This window comes from Gouania willdenowi, chromosome 6 (genome assembly GCF_900634775.1).
Source record: "Gouania willdenowi chromosome 6, fGouWil2.1, whole genome shotgun sequence".
In the NCBI taxonomy this organism is placed as follows: domain Eukaryota; kingdom Metazoa; phylum Chordata; class Actinopteri; order Blenniiformes; family Gobiesocidae; genus Gouania; species Gouania willdenowi.
The window spans coordinates 56602992-56620779 of NC_041049.1; the positions used below are offsets into that span (position 1 = coordinate 56602992).

Sequence of the window (17788 nt, forward strand, 5' to 3'; positions counted from 1 at the left end):
GACTTTTTAACAAAAGATGAAAGAAATGCTTCCATGTTTGATCTTTGCAGCAACAGAGGCATATTGAATGACTTGGACTCTTTCTGCAAAGATGAATGATTTAAACAACATGCGTCGGCTGATCAGTGCATGAAGGCAGGAAAATGGATCTGGTGCCAAACCCAGTGGAGAAAAGGCCTCAGTTTGAGTTGGTTTTGAAGCCAGAAGCATTCCAGACAGTTTAATACAGACCCATTAACATTTCACGTGGTAGTTTAACAAGTGTTAACGTTTACCGTCTGAAATACTTTTGGCTGAAATGACTGATAGAATCAGGAAAGGGGAAAAAAAAGTGGACAGGACAAACATTTGGCATGCAGTGATGTTTTCAGTGGGATGTGAAATGTCACCCGCTGAACACAACGTTCTGGATTGGCCACGAAGTCTAATGGACCCTGAAGCTTTTCAGTGATTGGATGATGTTTGGGGAATCATGGGGGAGGGGGTCCTTCTCAGCACTGTTTGATTGGAGAAAAGTGAAGCCAACAAATGCTTAGAGACCAAAATCTGATCATCATCATCCCACACAACCAGGCAAACAAACACAGTCAGGGAAGGTGGGAACATGTGGGGAAAAGCTGGGGGATTGTTCAGTAAGGTTAAAAAAAGGGAGGTGGGATTCAAAAGGTAGCAGTTGCAACCTTACCGGGGCTTGCGGCCCATCAACCTGAGATAGCCGTCATAGAGCAGGGCTGGTATGGTGTGGCTGACGGCGGTCCAGTACTGATTAGTAAAGGGGTTGGAGCGCAGATTGACATTGGGCCTTCTGAAGGCCTGCTCTAAAGGATTGGTCTTGAAGGTCATGTTTATACAGTTTTCTGAAAAGAAGAGATATGACGAGACAGGAAGGACACAGGACGAGGTGAAGAAATGGTTCCTCTTCCTGCTAATGCTATGATTTTTAGTGCTGCAAGACAGAGTCCTAAAACCAAGATGTAAGTTTGACATTTTTTGCACATCTTCCTCCTGATCTCATTGGGTTTCTGACTAGAATGCCTGAACGGCCTTTTGGGTTTAACTATATTTCTTATTTTAATCTAAGAACACAAACGGGTAACCTCAACAGAGAAGATGGTCAATCTGATCAGATCTGCATCTGATCTGATCACACAGATGTTAATTAGTTTAGGGCAAGTACCCCTCCTTGTGCAACTACAAAAAAAAAACAACTATAGAGCATAATGATGAAATGAATGTGTTAACACACATTTTTGAAAAATCTCATTTTGTAAATAAGTGGAAAGAAACGGTATTTAGTGCCTCCTGAATAGATTTATTTCTATAGTTTATCATTTATGGTCATCTCCCTCCTGATGTAGGACCAAGACTGACTTTTGTATTTTTAGTTAATGTTCTAATCATCATCATTTCTATCATCATTATGATCATGTTTAACTAAAAAATAAGCATTATAAAACCCAGTATATTTAATGCTTTCATTTGTTAATTTTCCTCTCTCTCTTCCAAGTACCCTCTGTAGTGCCATCATGTACCCCCATTTGAGAAACACTGGTGTAAGGCAATTAATAGCAATATTTAATAGAAATGTTATTAATAAAACATAACCAATAGTGATGTGTGCTTGCCAATATGCAAACCCTTCATGTGATTTTAGACTACTTCCTGCAGCACTTTGTTGAATGTTTTGATCAACGAATGACTTCCAGTTTTTTTTACATTCATAGTCTGATTATCAAATTGCTGGATAAACAAATGAAATGCCAGTTCTTAATTGAACAGGACTGTCATGGATTTGGTGCCGACATTGTGGAAACCCAACCTAAAATGGCAGAGCGGAACCCATCGGTGGGTTTTACGCTCTGACCCACAACAAAGAGATCTGTCAAATGTCAGCTTTGGGTGTTAGGTTTCTAGAAGAGAAGAGGAAGGACAGAGGTGAAGCAGCCCGAGTGCGCGTGGATGTGTGAAAGGCTTTTGTCATTAGAAGAGCGGAGGGTCCGAGTGCGTCGTCGACGAGGTTACCTGGGCTCTCGTCCAATCAGCCTGAGATACAGATCATAGAGGAAGGCCGGAGCTTTGTGGCTCACGGCGATCCAGTACTGATTGATTAGGCGATTGGTTGTGAGATTAACATTGGGCCGGCGAACCGCCTGCTCAAGGGGGTTCCTCTTGAATGTGGATATTACATGGTACTCTAAGAAGAGAAGGTTGTTCAACACAAGGCGTCAATGAGCACATTTTCAACACTTTTCTTCCCCTTTGCTCTAACACCTGGTAATATGCTGGGTTACAAGATGTTTTTAACTAATGGCAAAATAAAGAGGTAACAAAACAAATTGATCGATTAGCTGTTAATCATTATCATATGATGAAATCCAACACAAAAAACACCCTATTATTAGGAAAACTGATCTCTCCGACATAGTCTATGACAATTAACTCAGATTAATATTACAAAATCTTTCCATTTTCCTCAAATTACTATTACATAATATTTTCCTTAATTAAATAGAAGTTGGTGACAAAAACGAGGACAGTTAAAGAGAAGACCCTGTTGTCACTGACATCTGTCACTTTTTGCTGGGATATGCTTGGTTTCTTTCATATTTTGTCATTTATATATATATGTAGAAGTGCAAACTAGGGAACAATAATGTTGAAATTACTTGTTTTCTTGCATAAAATCTGTGGCCCACTTAATATCAAACTGTCTAGGACAATTATGTCAGATTCTCTTTTTCTCTAGTGGTTTGAAAAAATATATATGTATTTTCTCTCTTCATTTTGATGAAAACGAGAGAGTTGCAGTTTTACTGGCAACAAAAAAAAAAAAAAACTGTTTCATAATTTCTTGATTCACAGAAGGACAGAATCTAAAAACCTGAAATCCCAACTCAACAATTTGGATCTGGTTATACTGGAATGCAAAACACTGCAGCACAAAGAGTTAATCTACTGAGCCAATGCCAGTACTTTAATATGACTGCTCTAAACCAGTATCCACTGAGGTGGTGGGGGGGATAAAAGGGACAAAAGCTTCTGGTATAGGTGTGGTATGCAATGGGTCGAATTACAATCACAGTGTGCATGTCTGTAGACAGTTTGCCTAAAGCCTCCTTTGGGCCTTTGAAAAAGAGTAAACATGTATTCAACAAACACAGTAAAAATGTAAGGTTCCATACCGACTTCTCCCCAGTGAAACGGGTTGATCCCACCCGTTGTGCAGTTGTACACAAGAATGTTTTTGGGCCTAAGAGACAAGAGACAAAGAATTAAAACATTCTACAACAGTGCATGAGCAACAGATGCATAGGAACCTCCCAACCTGTTATGAGTGTGTGATCCAGAGTACCAGGCTGCTGCCAACGTGGCATTAATGACCACGTCTACAGGCACCAGGTCCGCCACAGCGTCATTTGATGCTCGCATTGTACGCAGAATCCCCTTCCCTGCCTGTAAGTGCACAGGAGAATAGCTGTGATTGGAAGTGATGCTGTAGAACAGACATAGGAATCTGTGTACACTTTATTCTTTGGTTATTCCGTTTTAAAACTCAATCAAAATAACAAATAATCGTTGTGGCTATTTTTGTTTTTCTGATTTAAAACCAAAACAGAAATACAGAAAAACCAAAAACCAGATAAGCAGTGTTTTTCTGTTTTTTTTTTTTTTAGAAAAATTGTTCCGTTTGTGTGATGTTTTGATATTTAGGGGGAAATTAGAGCGAGATCTGAAGTCCGCTGCATCTCGTTTCCCTCCACGGGTCCTGGACCAGGTCTCCTCACACAATAGGACTGTTTAGGATTTATTTCAGCAGTTTTCTGGTCCTGCTCATGTTTTCATTCAGTCTGTGGATGTTTTAGCTCGTAAAAAGCTGCTCACGTTTATGTTTTGCTTCACTGTGTTACGGTCCAAATAGTATCCAAATAAACTGGTGACTATCTACTGTGAGGCTGGTGTAGGAACAATAGATGTTAGAACTTCTACCATTTGACATTTTGGCAAAACAATTACAGCTTTTTTGATGGCAGTAAAATGTTTATTTTGCACGTTATAAATACCGCTAATAACAGCCGTCAACACACACAAAAGCTGATTACAAGAAACAAGGAGCACCAGTAGATTCATTACACCACCTCTGATTCCACATGTGCATGTTTTACGTAACATCCATTCTTTGGTTTTGATTTATTTATGTATTAATAACATTTCAATTCACCAGTAATGTGACTTATGCGTTGCTTTTTTTATGTCCGGACCGGGAGCAAAAGTCCGCCCAGTCACCAGTTAATCTAGATACTATTTGGACCGTATCACTGTTCAGTAAAGTTGGCAGATATTCACAGATTCAGACTTCCAGCATCAATAACGCTTTAACGAAACGTCATTGACACACAAATCACACCTCTGCCATCAGTGTGAGGACAATATGAAACAAGATCATTTTATATCAAACGCAGCAGAATAAAAGTCCGTCTGTCGGTCGCTCTGTGTGGTGAGATTAAAACATGAAGCTCTCATCCTAGTTTCCCCGTAAACATCCAAATATCACACAAACAGAACCAGATTTAATTTTAAAACAGAAAAACGCTGCTTGTTTGGTTTTTCCATTTTCCTGTTTCTGGTTTTAATTTAATAAAACAAAAAAAAACAATCCGTTTTCTTTATTTTTGATATTGGTTTTGAAACGAAATAACCAAAAAACGAAAGGTACACGGATTCATAGGCAACTGGCGACACATTTTTACTGTTTTACAAAAACCTTTTACTTTCATTTAAGTAGAATTTGTGTTTGTAGTCTTTTTAAAAACCTAAAAGCTGCTCTTAGATGCAGCTTTCCTGCAGCAATATTACAACCTAAAAACAAAAAAAGGAAACACTGAGACAACATTAGGCAATGAGAAGCCTTGCAAATATTCTGAAGGAGGTTAAAAGCACTGAAGGGTTCATTAAGCAGGAATTTCACAAGCGGAGGATTATTCACAGAACCACAAAACAAACTTTCCTCCTCGAACAACGATTGAAACCTCATCACCTTAAACAGACTGAGTAACATTCAGCCACACAGACGTACTTATGTACACATGCAACCCAGTGGTATGAATTCCATACCTTATAGTTCATTTTTAATAACAGTGTTCATTTTGAAAGTACATTTTGAATTAATTTTAGTCAAAATTAAGTCAACAGGACTATTTCAGTTGTAGATTAGTTTTAGTCAACTAAATGAAATTACAATTTTAGTCAACTAAATCTGTTACACATATAGTCGACTAAAATACAAAGCAGAATAATTTATTAAAGGTTCAATTCCCATATTTGATCATATAAATGTTTGTAAACACACACAGTCAGATTTGATGTGAAGACCACATAATCATGAGTTCTGATTGAATTTCGTCCCATTTGACAAAATTAGAGTTTAGTTTTTATTAGTCGACAAAATTATAAATATATTTTAATATAGCTTTCATGTGATTTTTTAAAATGATCGTATTCATAGTCTAGATCAGTGTACGTGGAGCTTGGTGTTTTTAGACATTTTGTGTGTATTTGAATTCATTTTGTCTATTTTCTTGCCACTATGGCACATTTGTGTGTGATTTTCCAAGTCATTGTGTGTTTTTGTTATACTTTTTGTGTGATCGTCATCATTTTTTAAAATGTTTCCATCATTTTGCGTAATTCTGTTGGCATTTTGTGTGTCTTTGAAGTCCTTTTGCATATGTTTGTAGTCATTTTGTGTGTTTAAGTGCTTGTTTAGTTTATCTTTTCTCTCATTTTGTGTGTTTTATGAATTATTTTTTGTATTGTTTTTAATGTTTGTGTTTTTGTTGTTAGTTTGTGCACATTCTGTGCATTTTGCTGTCATTTTGTGTATTATGTTGGGCTTTGTGAATTACAATTCTGTTTTGGGGCCGAACAAAATGAGGCAGAGGGCCGCCAATTGCCTATGTCTGGTGTATGTGGTTGCAGCAGCTATTTTGACGGACAACGTATACCATAATTATGAGAAGACCATGTATGAACTGGCCCTAGAGGGCATGTGTACGGAAACATAAGCGAAGAAAGGGATAAGATGTGTTTGCATGCACACGGTTAAACAAAAAGCAAGTGATTGACTGACTGTAATAATCAGTAGAAGCTGTCACAATGTCAGAAAAGGTTATGCCCGCCCTTAGAACAACAATGAACAAACGATGCTCTCAGTCTCCATGGCCACGTTTACACGGGAGCTTTAATTCCTCTTTAAAGCGGAATAAAAGTTAATTCCTCTTTAACCTGACCTTTAAACACATTATTCCAAATTAGATAATTCCTCTTTCTTGATGACACTAAACTTGGGTAATTCCGCTTTAAGTTAATTTGGATCATTTTGCGCTTGCGCGATGACACGCGGGTGACGACCTAATCCGAGATGGCGACGGCACGGACTCCAGGACTATTTAATAAGAGCATTAAAAGACATGAATATAATGAAAAGAGTGGATGGACGGAGGCAAAAAACATGCAGACTTTCACACGAACACACACGGACGGTAAACGGAACAGGCTTCACTGGACGGCTGGCACTAGGACCCAGAGGCGGAATAAATGCGTCCCCGTACTGTGTGTACAGGCTGTAATATAACTATCATTTTACCTGTTGTTAGAGCTACTATCTTTACCAGGAAGCAACTATTTATTCCTGGTGATTGTTTTCCAGAGTTTTACTGGGCTTTTTACCAGTGATTAGTTCCTATCTCCCTTCTGCGCCGCGGTCCAAACTGAAACCGTGCGTTATTGTGGAGCTGCTGCTTCAAAACTACAATTAAAGTAAAGTGAAAACAGTTCTCATGTGTGGTTTTCTGTGTTATAGCCGTCAATAAAAGGTTTGTTGTGTGTTTTTCCTGATAGACGTGATACGTCACGTTCTCCCCCTGTCCAATCAGAGCCTTCCTAACCCCCAGACTTAAAGCGTAATTATCTAAAGCCGAATGAACCAGTTTTCCATGTAAACCTCGTCCGGGAATTACCGTTTCCATGTAAACACAAAGCAGAACACTTTAATTTGGAATTATTTAATTCGGAATAAATAATTCCAAATTAAAAAACATGTAACCGTGGCCAATGTCAGAAGCACCTTCTTCCTCTCTCTTTTCTTTTTAACCTCCCATTATTACTTACTGCAATGAATATTCCACTGGGCCCATTGAAGTTGTCAATCCAGCCCTGAAACAAAATGAAAGAAGAAGAATTACAAACCTATTGCAGAATTAAGTGTAAACCAATGAATGAAACACAGCTCAGTTTAAAAAAACGTGAATGTTTTTGCAAATTAGGTTCATTATTTACAAAATCCTAATCCATTAATGGATCTTTGTGGATTTGTTGGTTTGTTTTTTTCTATTTTCTTAAGAATTTTATATTTTGTTACTGCTTCGATATGACTATTGTTGTAATTTGCTCTATATTAATAAAGTTGAATTCAATAAAATTTGATTTTACAACACAAATGCACATATATAAAGTAGACCAAGACCGATATGGGACTTTGTGGCCAATGCTGATATAAGGGGTTTTAAAAAGCCAATATCTAATGTATCTGCCAATAATCAATATATCATTCAATAGCCCATACATCAGCTGCTATAGAAAACAAGAACATTGTTTTATACACTGTATACATGAACACAAACTGTTAGAATATTAAAATGTGATTCAAAACACAGGAGCAAAACACAGCTAAATTAAAATATAGAACTTTTATTAGTAACACTGTCAACATAAGGACCACTGAAAAAATAGAAAAGAAAAGCCAAACTATATTTTTAAAATACAATGTAAAAAAAAAAAAAAAATAAATAAAAATGTAACTGTAAACAATGAACTAATGCACTTCTCCCATTGTCGTCATTTTGTATTTTTTACTGCGGATTCAAAAATGGGGGCTTATAATGCAGAGAGCACATCACAGACTAGGGCTGAACGATTTTGCAAAATAATCTAATTGCGATTTTTTTCCTCAATATTGCGATTTAATATGCGATTATTTTTTCAAGCCTCTCTTGTCATGTATTTTTCAATGAACACAAGCAATAAATCAATCTGTTTCATAATAAACAATTTCAGATTTAGTTAAACTTTAAATAAATATGAAATATACATTTTAAAGCACAGATTACAACAACAAAGCAAACAAATCTGTGGCTTTACCTCTTCAACATATCGAACTAACTTCACGTTTCGTGAAACACGTGGACTGCACTTCTTAAACACTCTCTGAACTTAACAGGACAGTGACTATAAATAAATAAAATAAACAAATTTAGAAAAATAAAAATAAAGCTTACTAATATCCAGTCAGTAACATCACACATACTAAAGTGCAGGGAATGTAAGAACTAATATCTGCTTTAACCAATTGGACGTTTTTCAGGTAAATCAAACTCCCAATGAACTTAAAATAAATTATTACAAAAAAATAAGCAAAAAAATTTAAAAATTGCAGCCTTTGTGATTAGAAAATTGCATTTTCTGACATTGTGATAATAGCGCAAATGCAATTAATCGTTCAGCCTTAGCACAGAGCCACAGAATTTTCACACAGCAAAAAAGGTCAATTCATCAGTTGCTGATTAATCGGTCACACTATTGACGGATGTTATTTATTTGGTGGTAGCTAAAATCACGCTGTAATATAAAGTCTTGGGAACTATTTGTCACTCTGTCGTTTACATTACATTAACAACCTAATCAATTAAACAACAGTTGAATGGTTACAATTTTTTGAGCACACATGACTAGGAGAAGACTCCAACAGTCCTCCACACTCCCTAAATCCCTGCTCCAATCATCAAAAATGCAGCTTTAGACTGAAATTTAGATCAAGTCCCAAGAGATTGCAGATATGACGTTTGTGAACACAAAGGCAGTGTGTTTTACCCACAACACTGTTTGAGGATGTCATCTAGGAAATATTACCCCGCTTTAATACATTAAACATTCATTATGGAATATTTAGCTAAATAGGACAATCTGTCAAAGCAGGAAAAAGCATGAATAATGACAGAAACTGGTTTAGTTTTTTTTCCAAAGCAGCCAAATATGAGACATAATACCAGTTACTCACTGGGAAAGGTTCTTTCCAACTGGCCCCGACAATGGAGGGTCGGACAATGGCTAGGTTGAGGTTTCCAGCTTCCTGTTGCACTAAGTACTCAGCCAAAGCTTTGGTGTAGGTGTAGGTGTTTGGACGCTTTCCAATCAGCTTTGGTGTCAGCGTGGACACCAGGTCGTCATCCATCCAGCTGGAAGGAAGAGAAATAATCCCGTCTTATTGTCAGACAGGGGCAACTGGTGGCCCAGGGGCCACATGCGACCCACGAAGTCCATCCATCAAACCCGCTAATTCCCGTTTATCAGGGTCGCGGGGGTCTGCCGGTGCCAATTTCCGGCTGACCCACAAAGTCAATGCACAAAATTAATTCAAAAATCATACACAATTACAGAAATATACACTAGACAACGTCAATACACAAAATGACTTCAAAAACACAGGAAACGGCAACAAAACAAAAAAACTGAAAACTAGGAAAAAAATTACAAAACAACATCAAAAACAGAAAAAAAATAGACAAAATGACAACAAAAATACACAAATTGGCTCGGAACACACAAAACAACAAAAACGAAATGAGTAAAATATGCAAAATGACTTCAAATACAAACAAAATAAGAAAACATAAAATTTGAAAAATATATACAAAACGACCACAAAAACACAGTAAACGAATACACAAAAAATTACTCCAAAATCACAAAACGACAACAAAAATACCCAAGTTGGCTCATAACACACAAAACAACAAAAACAAACAAAATGAGAAGAAAATACACTAAATGACTTCAAAAAACACACAAGACAACAACAAAAGGCATAAAAAGAGAGAAATAGACAAACTGACCAAACTCATAAACTCATTGTTCTTCCCTGTATTACTGCTCTGATTGGTGATTGTTCTAAATGCTGACATGAAAGTTGAAAATGTTGCCCTCAGATCAGACAATCACATTTTTGTGGCCCTGCTGTGATAAAAGTTGCTCACCTCTGCTCTACATCATTAGGCATCTCCAGCTTTAACCAGTTAGCTACAAATCTGCTACACCAGTAGGCTAACTGGACCTGGATGTATGTGGGTGATCATGCAATTTTAGCCTTGTAATGGACAGGTAATCTGGACAAAGTGTATCCTGCATTCCATTTATGCCATCTTCAGAACCTAGAACAGAGGTGTCAAACTCAGTTTAACTAAGAGGCCAAATATGGACCAGTTTGATCTCAGATTGTAGGTAGAAAAAAAAGCTAATTTGCCATTATTTTTGCACTTCTAAGATTAAATGACAAACAGTATATAAGGCTTGTCCAAAATATGTCTTTGCAGAATCTTCACTTCAAAAAATCCTAATTGAAGGGAATTTTGTGATATATTTTTATAGAAAGAACCCACAAGTGTTTCTAAAATACCAAAATTTGAGATTAAAAAAAAAAAAAAATGTATGACTACAATAAAAATGAACATTGGAAAACATGCACTCTGGCAAATATTGTCGCGTTGCATTGAATTTGTAAATTTGGAGAGACTGAGATATCTACATGTGAATTACTTTGTAATTAATGTTTCCATTGTCATTTTTTATTTCTCCTATGGGCCCAACTGGATGCACCAAAGGGTTGGATTTGGCCCCCGGGCCTTAAGTTTGACATGTGCCCTAGAAGTATTCCACCATAACAGTCAGTTATGTGGCTTTTTTGACATGAATACGACTTTGAAAGTTTACCAGGCTTTTAATATCAGTTTACTGACAAGTTATTTAAATGGTGTATCATACAATTTTTGATTTGGAATGCAGGGAAGGGAGAAAGCTCTATTTCTTGATTGTCTGAAAGTGATCTTAGAATGGCCTCACTCCTTGAATCAGTGACAATAACATTAACATCAAACAAAATCCTCCAAAATGTAACTTGCAAGACATTAAAACTGTACCCGATAATATTCAACCATTACGTCCGTTCACTGCCTAGCGTGGTTGCTATTTAGGAACACGGTTTCTGCTTACTCCAGAGTATCGATGAGCTTGCGGTAGTTGACGGGGGGAGGGTAGATGATCTCCTCGATGACCTCTCGGTCACAGTTGGCGTAGGCCGTGGACACGTGAATGAAGATCTCCAGGTGCTTCATTCTGTGGGCCAGAGCTAGCATCTTCTGGGTTGCCAACACGTTCAACTGCATTGCATCTCTGGAAAGAAACAAGACGACCAGATGAGATGTGCATCAAATTAACCCCAAGAACTGCATGTGTGGGCGAATCGTTCTGTTATTTGCTGCACACCCTTGCAAATAAAAGACAAGTAAGAAATATTTATCAGTAGGTAAAAGAGTGGAAGCATTGTTTAGTGATATCTCACAATGTCACATGTCCATTTATTTACTAATCAATATGTCCATATCAGCGTTGGAGTCAATTACATCTATGTTCAATTACAACTAAATTATGATTATGGTCACCATCCTTTTTTGCCAATTACAATTTTCCTAATATTTATATTCTCAAATACTAAAGTTCAATTACAATTAATCACAATTACTGAGCCTTTAAAGGGGACATATCATGCTAAATCCACTTTTTTTAGCCCTTAAATGCATTTTGTTGTATATTTAGAGTGCTTAGAAGTACAGAAAAAATCAAATTAGTCTCTTCAGGTGCTCCGTAGATATCTTTATATTCTGTTTTGCTCATATTTTTCAATCTGTTTCGATTTTTCTATTCTCTATTACGTTTTTTGAACTATTACATCACAGTATTTGCAGCGGAACTGCCAAATTAGGACATCAACTCCAGGTCCAACACTTCGAGCAATCCGCCATTTTTATTTCTCGCTTTTATTTTGTAGTCCAAGCTCAAGGATGCCGAAGTTACGAGAGGATAAGTCAAAATGTTCGGTTGTTGGATGTAGTAACCCACACGCTCATTACACCGTCTCCCAGCATCAGAACCTTTTCAAAGTGCCTGGTTGAGTTTTATTTTTTATGGAAATGTACCCACATCTGTGGTTAAGGACATTTTTGTGTGTGCGAAGCACTTCAAGGATGACTGCTTCAGCAACCTCCACCAGTATAAAGAAGGATTTACAGAAAGACTTTGTCTGATTGAGGGTTCAATTCCTTCTATCTTTGGAGACGACGAACAGAGCACTTCGGTAAGCTGTAAATAACGCTAAAAAGTGTGATAAGACGTCCCTGTCATTGTTTTGTTAGCATTAGCAGTTGCACCGTCTTCAGACTTCATATGTTAGCGCTGTGTGCTCGTTTTAGATCCTTGATGATATGGCCTACGTGATTTAATTTAAGTCTAAAGTTTTCATTAGTCATTTCATTTTGCCGTTTTTGTCTTTGAAAAGACTGTATTAAAATGCATTTCGTGACGTTAGCTTGGCGCTAGCGTTAGCTCGCCGCTAGCGTTAGCTCGGTGCTTGTGTTAGCTCACTTGTTAGGGTTCTGCAGGTTCATCATCTTCATTTTCATCTCGCTCCGCCGGGTCCGACTCTGGCTCGAACATGTAAGGCTGGATGGACAAGTCTTCTGTTGTTGACATTTTGTAAATATCCTCTGAATAAAAAGTTTATGCACCGCTACATAGCCGTATCTCTTCTATCAAACTACAAAAATGGCCGAGCAGGGTGGAGTTGAACCGAGTGTCACCTGAAGAGGGGGCGGGGTATGGAGTGTCTCATTTGCATTTAAAGAGACCGCACCAAAACGAGTTGCTCTCAGACGCACATCAGAAAAGGGGTAGAAAAGGGGTGGAGCTATAATAATGAGGAATTCAGACCCAAGCATTGCAGTTCCACTTTATATAGACCACAACTGTATGATTTATATGTAAAAAGGAAGGATTTAAAATATATGTCCCCTTTAATAAATAAGTCCATAAAACAAACTTCCCCTTGTGTTAGCGTTCTGCACTTACTGTAGTTTTGAATTACATTTAAGACCATTAGAGCACAAGAATGAGCTGGTCTTTCCAGTGTACTAATGTAACGGAGGTCTGACATGTAAGTTGTGTCCATCACTAATCTATCATATAGCATCATACAATGGTGCAATTACCTTTGACACCCATTTTGCAGTATATATATATTCTTTAAATAATAATGCATCAGCTATTGAATGTAACATTAAACAACAACTAACTTATAGGTGCTGGTCATATAATTAGAATATCACAAAAAAGTTGATTTATTTCAGTAATTCCATTCAAAAAGTGAAACTTGTATATTTTATTCATTCATTACACACAGACTGATATATTTTAAATGTTTATTTCTTTTAATTTTAATGATTATAACTGACAACTAATGAAAATCCCAAATTCATTATCTCAGAAAATTAGAATATTACTAAAGATTTCTAGAAATGTTGACCAACTGAAAAGTATGAACATGAAAAGTATGAGCAGCGACATCACTCAATACTTAGTTGGGCTCCTTCTGCCTGAATTACTGCAGCAATGCAGCGTGGCATGGAGTCAATAAGTCTGTGGCACTGCTCAGGTGTTATGAGAGCCCAGGTTCTGATAGTGGCCTTCAGCTCTTCTGCATTGATGGATCTGGTGTCTCACATCTTCCTCTTTACAATAACCCATAGATTTTCTATGGGGTTAAGGTCAGTCGAGTTTGCTGGTCAATCAAGAACAGAGATACTATGGTCCTTAAACCAGGTACTGGTAGGTTTGGCACTGTGTGCAGGTGCCGAGTCCTGTTGGAAAATGAAATCTGCATCTCCATAAAGTTGGTCAGCAGCAGGAAACATGAAGTGCTCTAAAACTTCCTGGTAGACGGCTGCGTTGGCCTTGGACCTAAGGAAACACAGTGGACCAACACCAGCACATGACATGTTACCCCAAACCATCACTGACTGGAAACTTTACTCTCGACCTTAAGCAACATCGATGTTGTGCCTCTCCTCTCTTCCTCCAGACTCTGGAAGCTTAATTTCCAAAGGACATGCAAAATGTATTTTCATCAGAGAACATAACTTTGGATCAATCAGCAGCAGTCCAGTCCTTTTTGTCTTTAGCCCAGGTGAGACGCTTCTGATGCCGTCTCTTGTTCAAAGCTTGACACAGGGAATGTGACCCATGTTACATACGTCTGTGTGTGGTGGTTCTTGAAGCACTGACTCCAGCTGCAGTCCACTCTTTGTGAATCTCCTCCACATCTTTGAATGGCGTGGTTATCCCTATTGCTTGTACACTTTTTTCTATCACATCATTTCCTTCCCTTTGCCTCTCTATTAATGTGCTTGGACACAGAGCTCTGTGAACAGCCAGTCTCTTTAGCGATGACCTTTTGTGTCTTGCCCTCCTTGTGCAAGGTGTCGATGGTCGCCTTTTGGACAACTGTCAGGTCAGCAGTTTCCCCACGATTGTGTAGCCTACAGAACTAGACTGAGAGACCATTTAAAGGCCTTTGCAGGACACCAGGTGTCTTCAATATTAAACCTCTCCACAATATTCTAATTTTCTGAGATACTCAATTTGGGGTTTTCATTAGTTGTCAGTTATAATCAACAACATTAAAAGAAATAAACACTTGAAATATGTCAGTCTGTGTGAAATGAATGTATACATTCACAGTTTCACTTTTTGAATGGAATTATTGAAATAAATCAACTTTTTCATGATAATCTAATTATATGACCAGCACCTGTAGTGCCATGCTTAATTATAAGATTAAAATTTTAATTTCAATTTGCAGACATTTATTAAAAGCGATGTACAACACAAGGTGTTAGGGTTAAGGTACTTGCTTATGTCCAATAGTAACAGCGAAGGTTGGATTTTAAACATTAAAATAAAATAGGCTATATTTCCAAAACAGTTAAATTATTCCATGACTTTTCAAGACTGCCATGAAAAATGTAATTGGAAAACTTGCTTTACAACTTACTTTTGTTAGAAATATTCAAATTGTATTCAGGGTAACTTATTTATAGGTCTGTATATTTTGTATAAAGACAACCAGCCAATGAATGAGAATGAGAAAAGTAAAAAAAAGGACCAACTTGAGTGGCTCATTAAAGCGGATTGTGGCGGCACAGTGGAAGACGATGTGGATGTTTTCAGTCAGGATGTCCTGCTCCTCTGTGGACAGGTCCAGCTCCGGCTGTGTCAGGTCACTTTTTACTGCAATGATCTTCTCAGCGAAGGCCGGCTGCTCTTCCTGCAACCTTTCAAACAACTGACGGAAAGAAAAAAAAAAAAAAAAAAACTGGGGTTAAAACAGTAAATATTGGACAGTTAATATTTCAACATTATTGCGCAATAGTTTGCACTTCCATGTATACTGTAAATTATATACAGTATGTAAATACAATATCCAAAATATAAATGGCAAATATCAGTTCCTTCACTTTAAAAAATGAAATCCCTGATTGTGACTAATTTCTGTGTAGCTTAAGATAATGATGATTTTAGAAAAAAGTGAAACTTCTTTAGGCAAATATTGTGGCGTTTTATTGATGTTGTCATTATAGAGTAATATGTGTCAAACTCAAGGCCCGAGGGACAAATCCCACCTTTTGGGTCATCCAATTCGGCTTGCAGGAAAAAGCAAAAATGACAGAAAAAGGGAAATCATTGTGTAAATCATACTTAACAATATTTGCAGGAGCTCACAGTTTTTCAGACGCTTATATCGCATGATCGCAGTCATTTTTAATGTTAAACTGTTGAAAAAAAACAATACAATTTTTACAACATCTTTTGTTTTCCTAAAAATATTGCCTAACATTACCTTTAAATAAATAGTAATTGGTGACAAAAATCAAAGAAATTTAAAGTGATGACCCTGTTGGGACTGATATTTGTCGGTTTCTTACATATTTTGTATTTTATGTATACGTAGAAGTGCAAAATAATGATGAAATTACTCGTTTTCTTGCATGAAATCTGTGACCCACTTGAGATCAAACTGCTCCATATTTGGCCACTGAACTAAAATGAGTTAAACGCCCCTGATTTAGAGGGACTGAGTACTGTATTTTGTTTTAGTAATTTACAAAATGATTCATGTTTTCTCTGTCATTTTTACTTTCGCCTGCAGGCCGAAATGGATGCTCTAAAGGGCCAGATTTGGCCCCTGAGCTTTAAGTTTGACACATGTGGCTTAGACAATTCAGCTTGTAAAAATAAAAATAAAAATTAAGCACTTAATTTCTGTTCAACATTTTACATTTCATTTTAGAAGAAGAGCTGAATCAGTGACTGTTTCTACCACCATCCATCACATCCAACCTATTTGTAAAACATGTCAGAGGTAGCGTCGCATTTTATCTCCAGTTCACTACCTTCCAGTCCATTTACTAAGTCCTGATGAAACAACAATAATTAACAAAAATAATGCTGACTCAAGTAAGCCACAGATTTTATGTGGGAAAATTAGTCATTTCAACATTATTGTGCCCTAGTTTGCACTTCTACATACACGTAAAACACAAAATATGTAAAAAATCAACAATATCCAAGCAATAAGTGATAAATAGTCTCAAAAGGATCTTCACTTCAAATTTCCTTGATTTTGTGAGCAATTTCTATTTAATTAAGGGAAATATTATGTAATAATTTGAAGAAAATGTGAGATTTTGTTAGAATTTTGAGTTTTTTTTCAACAGTTTAACATTAAAAATGACGGCAATCATGCAATACAAGCACCGAAAAAAACTGTGAGACCCTGCAAATATTGTAGAGTTTCATTTACACAATGATTCAGGTCATTTTTTTATTTTTATTTTTTTTACTTTCTCCTGCGGGCCAAATTTGATGCTCCAAAGGGAGGGATTTGGCCCCTTGGGCCATGAGTTTGACACATCTGCCTTAGCTGCATTTCATCCCCATTCAAATAAATGGCAAAACTTCACCATAGATAATAAAAGTCTGGGCTATAACAAATTAAATAATTACTTTTTAAAGCAGCACTAAAAAAAAATCATACCTGCAAACGCTTGGTATCAAGGGCTTCAATTTACGTTTTCCAAATTCCTTTTCAGGGTTTACCAATTTCCACGTCACAATACAATTTTTGTTACTGTTTCATCATCTTTCCCTGTTTAGATGCTTTTACTGCCTATTAAACTGCCCAAAATCAAACCAAACATGCTAAATAAGGTTAATAGGGTCAACTACTGTTATTCATATATATATATATATATATACACACACACACACACACACACACACACACAGGGCTTTAAATTAACTTTTTAGATCACCAGCCAGCATGGCTAGTAGTACATTCTTAAAGTTAATAGCCAACCAGATTTTCCACCAGCCAAACTTTTTTCCAGCAAAAATAAACTAAATTATGAGCCACAGAATAGATTTAACCGTTCACGTTTCTTTAAATAGTTTTTTTTTTAGTCGATTGGAGAAATACATTAAAATGATAAAAATATAAACATTTTATTTAAAAACAATGTTGTAACAATACTTAAAAGGTGTAACATGGAACTTTGGGTGTGTCGGAGAAGTGAACCTTTTATAAAGTGTATTATCATAACTTAATAAACAAACTTAACTCAAATGAAAATTGGATCCGTGGAACACTGAAGTTAATCAGTACTAAGAATTACATGTAATGTAGAGAAAAAATGTTTTACTAGCATGCATGCTTAATGTAAACAAATCCCACTCCCACAATCTGTATAGTGCACATTTTAAAGGTGAACAAATGGTAGAATACCAGCCA

The 17788-nt window shown here is 36.8% G+C and overlaps 1 protein-coding gene across 2 annotated transcripts in view; it reads right to left on the reverse strand.

Annotated features, from left to right (window-relative positions):
* Positions 1-17788, reverse strand: part of far1 (fatty acyl CoA reductase 1) — a 46871-nt gene that overhangs the window by 7154 nt on the left and 21929 nt on the right. The window contains exons 4-10 of one of the 2 annotated variants that reach the window (XM_028449746.1): positions 15108-15283; positions 11101-11280; positions 9113-9290; positions 7168-7212; positions 3326-3453; positions 3183-3250; positions 2023-2194 (exon numbers count right to left, since the gene is read on the reverse strand). In XM_028449746.1, the coding sequence (XP_028305547.1) occupies positions 2023-2194; positions 3183-3250; positions 3326-3453; positions 7168-7212; positions 9113-9290; positions 11101-11280; positions 15108-15283 (947 nt within the window). Of the gene's footprint in view, positions 1-685; positions 858-2022; positions 2195-3182; positions 3251-3325; positions 3454-7167; positions 7213-9112; positions 9291-11100; positions 11281-15107; positions 15284-17788 lie in introns of both variants that reach the window. The other variant, XM_028449745.1, reaches the window with a different exon arrangement.